This window comes from Erythrolamprus reginae, chromosome 9 (assembly GCF_031021105.1).
Source record: "Erythrolamprus reginae isolate rEryReg1 chromosome 9, rEryReg1.hap1, whole genome shotgun sequence".
Lineage (NCBI taxonomy): Eukaryota > Metazoa > Chordata > Lepidosauria > Squamata > Dipsadidae > Erythrolamprus > Erythrolamprus reginae.
The window spans coordinates 13,268,221-13,282,801 of record NC_091958.1 but is presented as its reverse complement, the minus strand read 5'-3'; the positions used below and the strand labels follow the sequence as shown (position 1 = coordinate 13,282,801).

At 42.2% G+C, this 14,581-nt stretch overlaps 1 protein-coding gene across 2 annotated transcripts; it reads left to right on the top strand.

The window, feature by feature from the left end:
- The first annotated feature begins 192 nt into the window (after positions 1 to 192).
- LOC139171867 (C-signal-like) lies at positions 193 to 13,848 on the top strand. 2 transcript variants are annotated; one of them, XM_070760338.1, is made up of 6 exons: positions 193 to 414; positions 4,625 to 4,676; positions 5,698 to 5,885; positions 6,288 to 6,446; positions 10,580 to 10,690; positions 13,156 to 13,848. In XM_070760338.1, exons 1-6 carry the CDS (start codon positions 268 to 270, stop codon positions 13,273 to 13,275), a joined length of 777 nt encoding a protein of 258 aa, XP_070616439.1. In that variant the 5' UTR covers positions 193 to 267; the 3' UTR covers positions 13,276 to 13,848. The 2 variants fall into 2 exon arrangements, with proteins under 2 accessions (XP_070616439.1, XP_070616438.1); XM_070760337.1 differs by lacking the exon at positions 193 to 414 and adding an exon at positions 2,811 to 3,068.
- The last annotated feature ends 733 nt before the right edge of the window (positions 13,849 to 14,581 follow it).

Genomic DNA, 14,581 nt, shown 5'->3' with positions numbered 1-14,581 from the left:
GAAGCAAGGCAAACACCCTTTAGATGAATAAACAGTCCCCATTGAAAATGCCAGAAATGTACCCCGTCACATACTTAAGGCAGTAAGACATAACCCGAGCCTTTGGGTGATGGCCAAATCATCTTTCTTTCCCAAAGAACTGGACACTGGAGCCAAGTAACTTATATAACCCAGGGTGGAGGGACTGGGGACCAGCTGGGACTGGGTGAGATTTAACCGGGTTGAGCACAGTGTAGTTTGTTAGTTGGGTCTAAGCTGGGAAGAGAGATGGAGCAATTGAATCCACACAGCGTTCTGGTAACCGGGGCCAATCGGGGACTTGGCTTGGAACTGGTCAGGCAGATGGTGGAGAAAACCAACCCCCCAAAATGGATCTTTGCCACTTGCCGGGACCCAGTGGGACCTCGTTCTCAGGTGAGACCTCGGGTGCTTTCAGTTTTAATGGGAAGAATGGCTTGTCTCTGAGAACAGTGATGGCAAACCTATGGCATGCATGCCACAGGTGCCACACAGAGCCATATCTAAGGGTACGCGAGGAGTTGCCCCATGTGCATATGTGCCTGCTGGCCAGCTGATTTACGGACGTCTTTTTGGCCATTTTTCGCCAACCCCAGGGTTCAGGAAAGTTTATTTATTTATTTATGTATTTGTCAAACAATTATAGGAAGGTAGGTTTCCGGTCACAATTCAAAGTGTTGGTCATGACCTTTCAAGCCCTACATGGCATTGGACCAGAGTACCTCCAGAACCGTCTGCTACCGCACGAATCCCAGTGACCGATAAGTTCCCACAGAGTTGGCCTTCTCCGGGTCCCGTTGACTAAACAATGTCGTTTGGTGGGCCCCAGGGGAAGAGCCTTCTCTGTGGCGGTCCCGGCCCTCTGGAACCAACTCCCCCCGGAGATTAGAACAGCCCCCACCCTCCCTGTCTTTCGTAAACTGCTCAAGACTCACTTATACCGCCAGGCATGGGGGAGTTGAGATACCTTTCCCCCAGGCTTTTTTATACTTTGTTTTATGTTTGGTATGAATGCGCTGTTTGGTTTTTAAAAAAAAATAATGATAGGGTTTTATATGTTTTTTAATATTAGATTTGTTCCACTATTATATTGTTTTTATTACTGTTGTGAGCCGCCCCGAGTCTTCGGAGAGGGGCGGCATACAAATCTAATTAATAATAATAATAATAATAATAATAATAATAATAATAATAATAGTAAAAATGAAACATTAGATAAGTAATGATAAAAAGTAATGATAGAAGGTAGGACAGGGATGGTAGGTGCAATGGTGCACTTATGCACACCCCTTACAGACCTCTTAGAAAGAGGGAGAGGTCAATTGTAGATAGTTTAAGGTTAAATGTTTTGGGGTTAGGAGTAGAAACCACAGAGTCAGGTAGTGCATTCCAGGCTAACCCTAATTAGAAACATAGAAACATAGAAGATTGACGGCAGGAAAAGACCTCCTAGTCCATCTAGTCTGCCCTTATACTATTTCCTGTATTTTATCTTAGGATGGATATATGTTTATCCCAGGCATGTTTAAATTCAGTTACTGTGGATTTATTATTATTATTATTATTATTATTATTATTATTATTATTATTTATTAGATTTGTATGCCGCCCCTCTCCGAAGACTCGGGGCGGCTCAAAAACAGTGATAAAACAATATACAATAACAAATCTAATATTAAAAGTCTAAATAACAATTTAACATTAAAAGCCTAAAAAGCATACACACAAACATACCATACATAAAACTACATAGGCAAGGGGAGATGTCTCAGTTCCCCCATGCCTGACAGCAGAGATGGGTTTTAAGAAGTTTACGACAGGCAAGGAGGGTGGGGGCAATCCTAATATCTGGGGGGAGCTGGTTCCAGAGGGTCGCGGCCGCCACAGAGAAGGCTCTTCCCCTGGGTCCTGCCAGCCGACATTGTTTAGTTGATGGGACCCGGAGAAGGCCAACTCTGTGGGACCTAATCGGCCGCTGGGATTCATGCGGCAGAAGGCGCTCTCGCAGATATTCTGGTCCGGTGCCATGAAGGGCTTTATAGGTCATAACCAACATTTTGAATTGTGACCAGAAGCTGATCGGCAACCAATGCAGACTGAGGAGTGTTGGTGAAACATTGGCATACCTAGGGAAGCCCATGATTGCTCTCGTAGCTGCATTCTGCATGATCTGAAGTTTCCGAACACTCTTCAAAGGTAGCCCCATGTAGAGAGCATTACAGTAGTCGAACCTCGAGGTGATGAGGGCATGAGTGACTGTGAGCAGTGACTCTCGGTCCCAGTAGGGCTGCAAACCACGTCTGCTGAAAGTTTGTTCCAAGGATCTACTACTCTTTCAGTAAAATAATATTTTCTCACGTTGCTTTTGATCTTTCCCGCAACTAACTTCAGATTGTGTCCCCTTGTTCTTGTGTTCACTTTCCTATGAAAAACACTTCTCTCCTGGACCTTATTTAACCCTTTAACATATTTAAATGTTTCGATCATGTCCCCCCTTTTCCTTCTGTCCTCCAGACTATACAGATTGAGTTCATTAAGTCTTTCCTGTTTTTAAAAAAATCCAACAATGAATAATAAATGCAATGTTTTCCACTTTGTGAAATATTGTAAAAACGTCTACGATATTTGGTTGATTGATATCCTCAAAAGACAAACATTCCCATTGAACGTAGCTAAAGAGAAAGAAACAGCTGATTAGATTTAGGGGAAGAAAAGAATGTGCTGTGTTGCAAGACTAGACAAGACCCAGGAGATGTGTTTCAAAACCCCAAATTTCCTTCAAAAACTATTGTCTGCAAGTGACGTAACTTGAGTGGAATGACTAGGAATGAACGGAGAGTCGAGGCGATATTTAAGCGAGCACATAAAAATCATTTCTTGGTGAGCTTCGGCTGTCAAGAGAGATGGATCAACTGAATCTGCACAGCATTCTAGTGACCGGTTCCAACCGGGGACTGGGCTTGGAGCTGGTCAGGCAGCTGGTGGAAATGAGCAACCCTCCAAAATGGATCTTTGCTACCTGCCGGGACCTGTCTGGACCCCGTGCTCAGGTGAAGCCTAAAATGCCTTCCAAAGAACAAATATTATTTTTTCTTTAACGGAAATTTGCTTGTCTCCTAGTGGTGAAATTATTTGATTTTTATTTATTTGTTTGTTTGTTTGTTTGTTTGTTTGTTTACTTACTTACTTACTTACTTACTTACTTACTTACTTACTTACTTACTTACTTACTTACTTATTAGATTTGTATGCCGCCCCTTTCCGTAGACTCGGGGGGGCTCACAACATAATAAAACAATTCATAACAAATCTAATAATTTACAATTTAAAATTTAAAATAGTTAAGAAAATTCCATTTTTAAGCAGACATACCTACAAACATATATAGGCCCGGGGGAGATATCTCAATTCCCCCATGCCTGTCGGCAAAGGTGGGTTTTGAGGAGTTTACGAAAGGCAAGGGGGGTAGGGGCAGTTCTAATCTATTCTAATTTATTCATTTGTCCAATACACAAATACATAGGAAGAAAAATAGACATGTAGTAATATATATATAAGGGTAAAGTGAACTTAGAGGAGAGGATATATGAAAGAAAGAAAATATATATGATAAGTGAGAGAAAGGAAAGACAATTGGACAGGGGACGAAAGGCACACCAGTGCACTTATGTACACCCCTTACTGGCCTCTTAGGAACCTGGAGAGGTCAATCATAGAGAGTCTAACGGAGAAATGTTGGGGGTTAGGGGTTGACACAATTGAGTCCGGTAATGAGTTCCACGCTTCGACAACTCGATTGTTGAAATCATATTTTTTACAGTCAAGTTTGGAGCGGTTCGTATTAACTTTGAATCTGTTGCGTGCTTTTGTGTTGTTGCAGTTGAAGCTGAAGTAGTCATTGACCGGTAGGACGTTGCAGCATATGATCTTGTGGGCAATACTCAAATCGTGTTTTAGGCAAGCAAGGTTGGAGACAAAGATACACCAGAGTTTGTTAAACGAAGACTGGTTATATTTAAAAATGTTTTTAGCATGCTTTTCTTTGCAGGATTTTGGGAGAGGAAACTGATGAGACTAATTTATCCCATTAATCGGTCGGAAGATACTTACAATGCCTGCACCTTTGCAAATTTTAAGAACCCGTGTCAGATTCCATCACCTTGTGTTTTTAATAATTCTTCTTCTTCTTCTTCTTCTTCTTCTTCTTCTTCTTCTTCTTCTTCTTCTTATTATTATTATTATTATTATTATTATTATTATTATTATTAATTTCTTTATTTATTTATTACATTTGTATGCCGCCCCTCTCCGTAGACTCGGGGCGGCTCACAACAATAACAAAAACAATGTAAGAACAAATCTAATAATTTAAAAAACACTAAAAACCCCATTATTAAAAGCAAACATACACACAAACATACAATGTATAAACTGTATAGGCCCGTATTATTGTACTGTATTATTATTATTATTATTATTATTATTTATTAAATTTGTATGCCGTCCCTCTCAATAGACACGTTATCCCATTTCATATAAGCCATTTGCAAAAATGTGCTGCTCCAGCTAAGTACAAGAGTTTTATTTTTATTTTTTTTCTTTTCAGGACCTGAAGAATTTGGCTGCTGAACACCCACAAATTGTCATCATCGCGTTGGGTATGTGTTTTAAAAAGCCCTTTGGTTCTTTAGCTGATAGATCCGTGATGGTGAACCTATAGATTCGAGAACACCCCTCTCCTGCAGAAAGCACAATAATTAGTAAAATATATGAAAGCGATGAGATGGACAGGCTAACTGTTATGTTTGCAAGTTGTTAGAATAAATGTGATCGCTGATTGGAGCAGGGAGACCAATAAAAAACCCGCTAGCACAACCAATGGGAAGCCGAGGCGCGACCAATAAGGAGCCTCCGGGCGCAACCAATAGGAAGCTCTGGCGCGAAGTCTTGAAACATTGTCACCAATCCCAGCACTAGAAACAATGTATATATGGTGCGGTTTTGGCCGCTTGTTTTTTAAGTCGCTACCTGCCTGCGAGCTGGTCACTTTAGATGTTCCTGATTATTAAATAAAGAGCCGTTATCCTTTTCATCGGCCTCCAGCCTCTGATTTAACAGTGGCGACGAGGGGTTCGAGCCTTCACATTCCAGAGATGGCTTCAGCAATGCCGCACGCCTTGCCTTTCTTCAAACCCGACGAGGACACGTGGACAGCATACATGTCCAAATTGATTTGTGAGGCCAGAAAGACTCAGAGTATTTTGAAATACGGAACAGATGGTACCATTGGATTGAGCACAGAAAAACAAAAATAAATAAAAAGAAAGAGCTAAAATAGAAGCATAACATGTAAATATGTATATAGAAAAGTATAAGTATTTTAGCTATTGCAATAACATAATATTAGTACAGCGTGTCCAAATATATAAAATGTGATGAAGCTCAAAAAAAGAAGAGGCAATGATGTAACAATGCAGAATCACTTACTGTATTTATTGTATTATTGTTTTTATAAAAAAAGACTGAAAATTAATAAATTTTATCATAAAAAAAGTAATTAAGTTAATCTCCCCTTTTAAAAAAGTTCAGCAAAATACTGAGGAGTTCAGTAGGATCGAACCAGTGTATGGTGTACAAAACCAGATATGGGATAATGCACATTGATCTTTCCTCCTGTAGACACAAATGATCCATGCAGCGTTAAGAATGCTGCAGCCAAAGTCACCGAACATCTAAAGGGGGCTGGACTGAACCTACTGGTTAATAATGCAGGGATTTTAAAACTGAGCACCGTAGAGACAGAAACACCCGAAAATATGTCGGAGGTGTACAAAACAAACGTCATTGGGCCCATGATCGTCAGTCAGGTAAGGGTAATATATTCATTCATTCATTCATTCATTCATTCATTCATTCATTCATTCATATATATATATCAATGGTGAGTTGCCCCTGGTTCGGTGAATCAGTAGTTGTGGTGATGGGAGGCTCTGCCCACCCCTCTGGGATTCTTCTGTGCATGCACAGAAGCATTGCGCATGAGCATAAGCAGGTACATGAAAGGGATTTAGAACCCACTATTGCTGCAGATGTAGTGAGGATGGAACAATTGGGTTGGTAGGAAGAGAGATGAATGTGGGGTGGGTCTATTTGATCTTTGGGGAGCAGCTGAAGGATTCTTTTGTAATTTTGCATCATTAAATTTCATTGCTTAGGATATTTATCAGTGCCCTTCATTTGTCTGTTGTCCCCCCCCTTCTCTCCTCCAGGCATTCCTTCCCTTGCTAAGGAAAGCATCCCAAAAAAGTCCCCAGAAAGGCATGAGCTGCAGCAAAGCGGCCATCCTCAACATAACTAGTGAATGTGGCTCCATGACAAACCTCTTTGGCTGGAATATGAATGAGCTGATCTCTTATCGTTGCAGCAAGGTAAGGAAAGAGCATTGGTTACGATTAGTGTTAGTGGTGGGTTGCTTCTGGTTTGCACCGGTTCAGGTGAACTGTTAGCTCTGCCCAACAGCCTGCATGTCATCAAAAATACTCTGCATATAGCGTGCATGTAAAGCAGTTGGTTCCATAGAGTTATCAATATGTGGCCTATGAGCAATGGTAGGCACTCCCATGCCAATATCTTTTCCACTCCCAAATACCCGATAAGCAACCGGTAGGCAACTGACTCAGCTCAATCAAGGGGTTAGGCAAGTCCAGAACTGGTGCAAAGATTTTTCACACGGAAGGGTGTGTGGGCTCTCCAGGCAAAGCTCCATGGCTAAGCAGGTGGGAATGAATCTAAATACAGGTTCCCTGATTCTATGGAATCTAAATACAGGTTCCCCCAACTTATCCCTCCCTCCCTCCCTCCCTCCATCCATCCATCCATCCATCCATCCATCTATCTATCTATCTATCTAGTCAAGTAGTATACAAAGAAATAACACTATTTGTATATGGGTACTAATAAGAGAAAAACATTGCGAAGAGGGGCGGCATACAAATCTAATAAATAAATAAAAATAAATAGATTAGGACAGGGACAGTAGGCACGCTGGTGCACTTATGCATGCCCCTTACTGACCTCTTAGGAATTGGGTGAGGTCAACATTGGATAGTCTAAGGGTAAAGGTTTGGGGGTTAGGTGATAATATTAAAGTGTCCGGTAGTGGGTTCCAGGCATTAACAATTCCGGTTGCTGAAGTCATATTTTCTACAGTCAAGTTTGGAGGGGTTTAGTTTAAGTTTGTATCTGTTGTGTGATCGTGTATTGTTGTGATTGAAGCTGAAGTAGTCGTTGACTGGAAGGACGTTGTAGCAGATGATTTTGAACATATGACCACAGGTATGCTGTAATGGCCATGTGAAAAATGGTCCTAACATAAACAATCGTGTTAGCACCTCACTAGGGCTGAAAATAAAAGCTTAGTAAAAGCTACTTTGCACGAATCCCAGTGGCCGATTAGGTCCCACAGAGAGTTGGCCTTCTCTTGGTCCCGTTGACTAAACAATGTCGTCTGGTGGGACCTAGGGGAAGAGCCTTCTCTGTGGCAGCCCCGGCCCTCTGGAATCAACTCACCCCGGAGATTCGAATTGCTCCCACTCTCCTCGCCTTCCGCAAGATGTTGAAGACCCATTTATGTCGCCAGGCATGGGGGCACTAATTTCCTTCCCCCCTCCCCGCTTTTGAGAGTGGTATGACTGTATAGTACTGATTGTTTTTTTTATATTAATGGGTTTTAATTCTAGTTTTTATTAATATTGGATTTGTATTACTGTTTACTGTATTGTTATTGTTGTGAGCCGCCCCGAGTCCTCGGAGAGGGGCGGCATACAAATCTAATAAATTATTATTATTATTATTGCTTTGGAGTATGTTGTGGTTAGCTCTGGCCCAGCTCCTGCCCCAAAGACTGTGGATGTGGGGGAGACATCCACATGCTGCAGGCCTGTTTTGCCCCCGGTGGAATCTGATGATGAAGGCTCCTCTCACCAAGAAGACATGAGTGACAGGGAGGAGGAGAGTGTGGCAGACAGCTCAGAAGGAGATCAATTATCTAGCTCCTCCTTGGATTCAGAACAAGAGTTAATGATACAGCCAAGCATGTGGAGAGCGATGCACAGGCAACAACAACTGAGAGATTATTATCAAAGAAAATGAGGCCACCTGTGGTTGGGTGGGGCTGTGGTAATTAGTGAGGCTGCTATAAATAGCAGCCTGTGGGTTTGGCCATTGTGGAGGATTATCTGATCGTTGTGTTTCGTGACTGCTTTACTGACTTTGACCTTTTGTGTGCTGATTTCCCCCCGCTTTGAAACTAAACCAGAGCAAAGTGTGTTTCACTTTGTGAAAGAAGAAGGACTGTGAATTGCTAAGTATCACAGAACTGATAAGGGACTTATACAAATTACCAGTTTGTTTGGAGACGAGTGCTCTTTGCTGTACCAAAAGAGGGCTTGGTTTAAGTGAATTTTCATTATAAAGAACATTGTTTTGCATTTTCGAACGTGTGTGTGTCTGAAATTTGTACCTGTGAATTTTTGGGAGGATTCTACCAGAGAGCCCGACAGAACAGGAGTATAAGACACACCCAAATTTTCAGCCTCTTTTGGGGATGGGTGGTAAGGTGTGTCTTATACTCTGAAAAATATGTTCGGTTCAGTTTTGCCCATTCCGTGCCCATGTGGCCTCTCCTTCAGATCTTCAACTCTGCTACTTTTCTCTCTTCCATCAACACCCACACCCTGTGCCTTCAGCGCCTCTCTTTCACCACTCTGCCTATAGTTGTATTGTTTTGATGACTGAACATTCCACGGGATACGAAGGAAAACTCACACGAGCAACTGAAGAGAGTTTTGCCTTCTGTCAGTGCATGTGGGCGGAAGACTGGATGCCATTCAACTACATGTCTTCAGCAAGAAACAAACAATATCCCGTTTGTTGTTTCCACTGGCGTGTCCTGAAAGGAGAGTTCACGGCCCACACGAAGACCTTTCTAAGATGCCACGTCCCAAAGCAGAAAACAAAAAGACACAGTGAAACACAATTACAGTTTGCACGCTTTCCCTTCTTAAGAATTGAGAAAATAGCGTAACAATTAGAGCAACGAGTGCTTTAAACCTGGCACACTTAACTATTTGTAAAGCACTGTAACAAACACATTAAAACGAGAGCACAGATTGCTGGGGCAATAGGCTTACAGTGTATACAGTGAGGGGTTTTGAAACACTAAGGAGCAGTATGTAAGTCTTAAGTGCTATTGCTGTTGCTGGTATTAGTAGATAGTGGGAATGTTTTCTTAAGCTGTCAAGATCAAAGCAAAATATTGGAAATTTTCTATAAATTGTCATAGCTTACAGGTGTGAAAATTCTTCCTTCTTTCCTTCCTTCCTTCCTTCCTTCCTTCCTTCTCTCCCTCCCTCCCTCCTCCCTTCTTTCTATTCCTTCCTTCTTTCCTTCCTTCTCTCCCTCCCTCCTCCCTTCTTCTTTCTATTCCTTCCTTCCTTCCTTCTTTTCTTCCTTCTCTCCCTCCTTCCTCCCTTCTTCTTTCTATTCCTTCCTTCCTTCTTTCCTTCTTTCTCTCCCTCCCTCCTCCCTTCTTCTTTCTATTCCTTCCTTCCTTCTTTCCTTCCTTCTCTCCCTCCCTCCCTCCTTCCTTCTTCTTCCTATTCTTCTTTCTTTCCCTTCCTTCCTTATCTCCCTCCCTCCTCCCTTCTTCTTTCTATTCCTTCCTTCCTTCTTTCCTTTCTTCTCTCCCTCCCTCCTCCCTTCTTCTTTCTATTCCTTCCTTCCTTCCTTCTTTCCTTCCTTCTCTCCCTCCCTCCTCCCTTCTTCTTTCTATTCCTTCCTTCCTTCCTTCTTTCCTTCCTTCTCTCCCTTCCTCCTCCCTTCTTTTTATTCCTTCCTTTCTTCCATCCTTCTTTCCCTCCCTCCTCTCTTCTTTCTATTCCTTCCTTCCTTCCTTCTCTCCCTCCCTCCCCTCTTCTTCTTTCTATTCCTTCCTTCCTTCTTTCCTTCCTTCTCTCCCTCCCTCCTCCCTTCTTCTTTCTATTCCTTCCTTCCTTCCTTCTTTCCTTCCTTCCTTCTCTCCCTCCCTCCTCCCTTCTTCTTTCTATTCCTCTTTCTTTTCCTTCCTTCCTTCCTTCTCTCCCTCCCTCCTTCCTTCTTCTTCCTATTCCTCTTTCTTTCCCTCCCTCCCTCCCTCCCTCCCGGTTCTGCGTACCAGACCAAAAAGTTTCTACTGGTTCTGTGTACCTGACCATATCTGTAGAAACCCATCAATGTGCTGATTCTGCTCCTTCTGTCAATCAATATGGAAACACTGCCAAAAGGATTGAGGGAGGGGAAGACGTGACTCATACCTGGGAAAAACATACCTGGGTAAAGATGTGATAGCCTATCTTTACCGATACATTAATGTTCTTATCTTCTGCAGGTCTTTCTCGGGCGTTCAACCTATTGCCCAAGCCAGACCTTCAGCTGCAGATGATACCTGCGAAGGGGCTGGTGGTGACCCTGAATGCTCGGATGACCCGCTCATTTATTTTCTCTCCCTTTGTCTCCTTCTCAGTCCGCCCTGAACATGCTCACGCGATGCCAGTCCATGCACTTTGCCAAAGATGAGATCCTGTGCATCACGTTGCACCCTGGGTGGGTGCAGACTGACATGGGAAACGAATTGGTAAGTGAACTGGAGAAACGAACCAACTCCATGCAACAATCAGAAAACAAGTGTGGGCAAGATTAATCGGGTTAGGAGTGGAATCTTCTGAAGACTTCAGAAATGCTTTGTTCTTGCTGGATCATGCTATACCTGCTGTTCCTCCTGGGGATTATTTAATAGGTTTGGGTAAAAAAATCTTTGAGCTGGAAGCATTCCCAAGGTTTCACTAATAGGAAAGTGAACACAAGAACAAGAGGACACAATCTGAAGTTAGTTGGGGGAAAGATCAAAAGCAACATGAGAAAATATTATTTTACTGAAAGAGTAGTAGATCCTTGGAACAAACTTCCAGCAGACGTGGTAGATAAATCCACAGTAACTGAATTTAAACATGCCTGGGATAAACATATATCCATCCTAAGATAAAATACAGAAAATAATATAAGGGCAGACTAGATGGACCATGAGGTCTTTTTCTGCCGTCAGACTTCTATGTTTCTTTGTCTCTATGTTTCCAGAGATCACAAAGTAATCTGTTTTATTGGAACAGTGTGCATGAAACATCCTGAACTATTTGAAGTTTAGGAACAATAACACAATGCATTACAAATCCAATAGTAAAAATTTAAAACCAATTAAAAACATTAATAATACAACCAGTATTATTAAAAAAATCCCCAACTACACAATCATACACATTCAACCCAGTCCATCATACAACATACAATAGAGGTCGAAAACATAACGGGGGGGGGGGGGGGTAATTATCCCCACACTTGGCGACAAAGGTGGGTCTTCAGCATTTTACAGAAGGCGAGGAGGGTGGGGGCTGTTCGAATCTCTGGAGAGAGTTGATTCCACAGGGCCAGGGCCACCACAGAGAAGGCTCTTCCCTTGGGCCCTGCCAGCTGACATTGTTTAGTCGACCGGACCCGGAGAAGGCCAACTCTGTGGGACCTAATCGGCCGCTGGGATTCGTGCGGCAGAAGGCGGTCCTGGATATTGAATATTGAAGAACATCCTGAAAACTAAATCTGCTTCTAGCCAAATATTTTATTGCAGTTGCCATAAAGAATTTGAATGGAAAATGCAGATGGGTTTGTTTTCCAGTTGCCATTCTCTCTCCTTAAGTCCCCCCCCCACTGCTTTTAAAATATTTTTTAAAATTTTAAAACATCTGGAGAATGGAATTCAGATAGAATCTCATTTATTGAGCCAGAAGTGAGCACAGATGCCAAAAAAGCCAACACAGTTCTAGGCTGCATTAACAGAGGGATGGAATCAAGATCACATGAAGTGTTAATACCACTTTATAAGGCCTTGGTAAGGCCACACCTGGAATGCTGCGTTCAGTTTTGGTCGCCACGATGCAAAAAGGATGTTGAGACTCTAGAAAGAGTGCAGAGAAGAGCGACAAAGATGATTTGGGGATTGGAGGCTAAAACATACGAATAACAGTTGCAGGAACTGGGCATGGCTAGTTTAAAGAAAAGAAGGACCAGGGGAGACATGATAGCAGTGTTCCAATATCTCAGGGGTTGCCACAAAGAAGAAGGAGTCAATCCATTCTCCAAAGCACCTGAGGGTAGAACAAAAATCAATGGGTGGAAGCTAAACAAGGAGAGAAGTAACTCAGAAGTAAGGAGAACTTTCCTAACAGTTAGAACAATGAATCAGTAGAACAGCTTTCCTCCAGAAGTTGTGAATGCTCCAACACTGGACGTTTTTGAGAAGATGTTGGATAACTATCTGTCTGAAGTAATGTATGGTTTCCTGCCTAAGCAGGGGGTTGGACTAGAAGACCTCTAAGGTCCCTTCCAATTATTATTATTATTATTATGTCAGTACAACACAGCAAACGAGATCACTATGCTGGATTTCATATTTCATTACCAGTCGGGCGCTTCCCAAGCACCTAGGACTGCCTGATGTAGCGGCGAATTATGTTTGCCAATCCCAGTAAAGCGGCCTTTTGCAATTGACAGACGGAGATTTTGTCAATTCCGATGGTTTTCAAATGTCCGCTGAGATCCTTTGGCACTGCACCTAGCGTGCCAAGTACCACTGGGACCACTTTCACGGGCTTATGCCAGAGTCGTTGCAGCTCGATTTTTAGATCTTCGTATTTCACTAATTTCTCTAGCTGCTTCTCCTCAATTCTGCTGTCTCCTGGGATTGCGATGTCGATGATCCATACTTTCTTTTTCTCCACGAGCACAATGTCTGGTGTGTTATGCTTCAGAATTCGGTCAGTCTGAAGTCGGAAGTCCCACAGTAGTTTTGCTTGCTCATTTTCGACCACTTTTTCGGGCATTATTATTATTATTATTATTATTATTATTATTATTATTATGTCTGAGTTTTTGCTTTGACTTCATTACTGTTAAGGAATTCACTGTCCCTTGATGTTCCCTAGGCTTTTAGATGTTCTTTTTTTCTGACTATGAACTTCTTTCATCCTTTGTCTATGTTTTTTCCTCCAGGGAATACCCCCACTGACAATGGAGCAGAGTTTGCGAGCTATTCTGAACACCCTTGGCCATGTCTCTGAGAAAGATCATGGCACATTCATTAATTGGGAAGGGAAGCTGATTCCCTGGTGAGACAACCAAGAATCTACTGCACCGTACTCCAGAATAACGTTCTCATCAAAGGCAACGCAGCTTCATGTATCCTGTTCTCGTCTATATGCTCCAATTCTCCCTTTCTTTAGTTCCTCTGTCTGGTGCCCATAAAATCTTGTTCATGCAGGTTTTTCCAGCCCTGTTTGATCCAATCTGGTCTTCTAGGTGTCACTGCAGAAGGCTGCAAAGGCATCCAATTCTGTCTGGCAAGCGAAAGATAATTCCTACCCTGCCAAAGACTTCTGGAATCTAAACCACACTGACGGGAAATTCCTGACTTCATTGCAATTGGGAATAATGCTTTGGAAAGAATACACATGGCAAATGGAAGTCTTAAGGCAGAGAATTGGTTGGAGTGAGCTGTTGAAGTTACAACCTCAAGATAGATTTAAATTTGACTTTATCCAAAATCCATTTTTGCTGCCATGTTGGTCTGGTCTATTAAATGAAGAAGCAAAAGCTATATATATGTTCAAAAAAACATGTATCAACACCACAAATTTTTGTATCAATTTTCAATGCAATATAATAAACCTTTAATGTAACCTTTAAGTGATTAGTTCTTAAATATTTTTTTGGGTGGGGAGTGTACAGAAATGCCATCTAATACTCTGGTGACAAATGCATTTTCTTTCTGCAAAAAAATCACTTTAGCTTTGTTCTGTCGGGCTCTCGGGTAGAATCCTACCAAAAATTCACAGGTACATATTTTAGACACACACACGTTTGAAAATTCAAAACAATGTTCTTTATAATGAAAATTCACTTAAACTAAGCCCTCTTTTGGTATAGCAAAGAGCACTCATCTCCAAACAAACTAGTAATTTGCACAAGTCCCTTATCAGTTCTGTGATACTTAGCTTGCAGCTGTGAGGCAATTCACAGTCCTTCTTCTTTCACAAAGTGAAACACACTTTGCTCTGGTTTAGTGTCAAAGCAGGGAAAAATCAGCACACAAAAAGGCAAAGTCAGTAACGCAGTCATGAAACACAACGATCAGATAATCCTCCACAATGGCCAAACCCACAGGCTGCTCTTTATAGCAGCCTCACTAATTACCACAGCCCCACCCAACCACAGGTGGCCTCATTTTCTTTGATAATAATCTCTCAGTTGTTGTTGCCTATGCATCGCTCTCCGCATGCGTGGCTGTATCATTAACTCTTGTTCTGAATCCAAGGAGGAGCTAGATAATTGATCTCCTTCTGAGCTGTCTGCCCCACTCTCCTCCTCCCTGTCACTCATGTCTTCTTGGTCAGAGGAGCCTTCATCAGCAGATTCCACC

What these genes read in the sequence shown, in the direction of transcription:
- LOC139171867 (XM_070760338.1), top strand. Translation starts at nt 268, where the DNA reads ATGGAGCAATTGAATCCACACAGCGTTCTGGTAACCGGGGCCAATCGG. An exon ending in GGCCCATGATCGTCAGTCAG is followed by an intron (nt 5,886 to 6,287) that starts GTAAGGGTAATA and finishes TCTCTCCTCCAG; the next exon opens with GCATTCCTTCCCTTGCTAAG. An exon ending in CTGACATGGGAAACGAATTG is followed by an intron (nt 10,691 to 13,155) that starts GTAAGTGAACTG and finishes TTTTTCCTCCAG; the next exon opens with GGAATACCCCCACTGACAAT.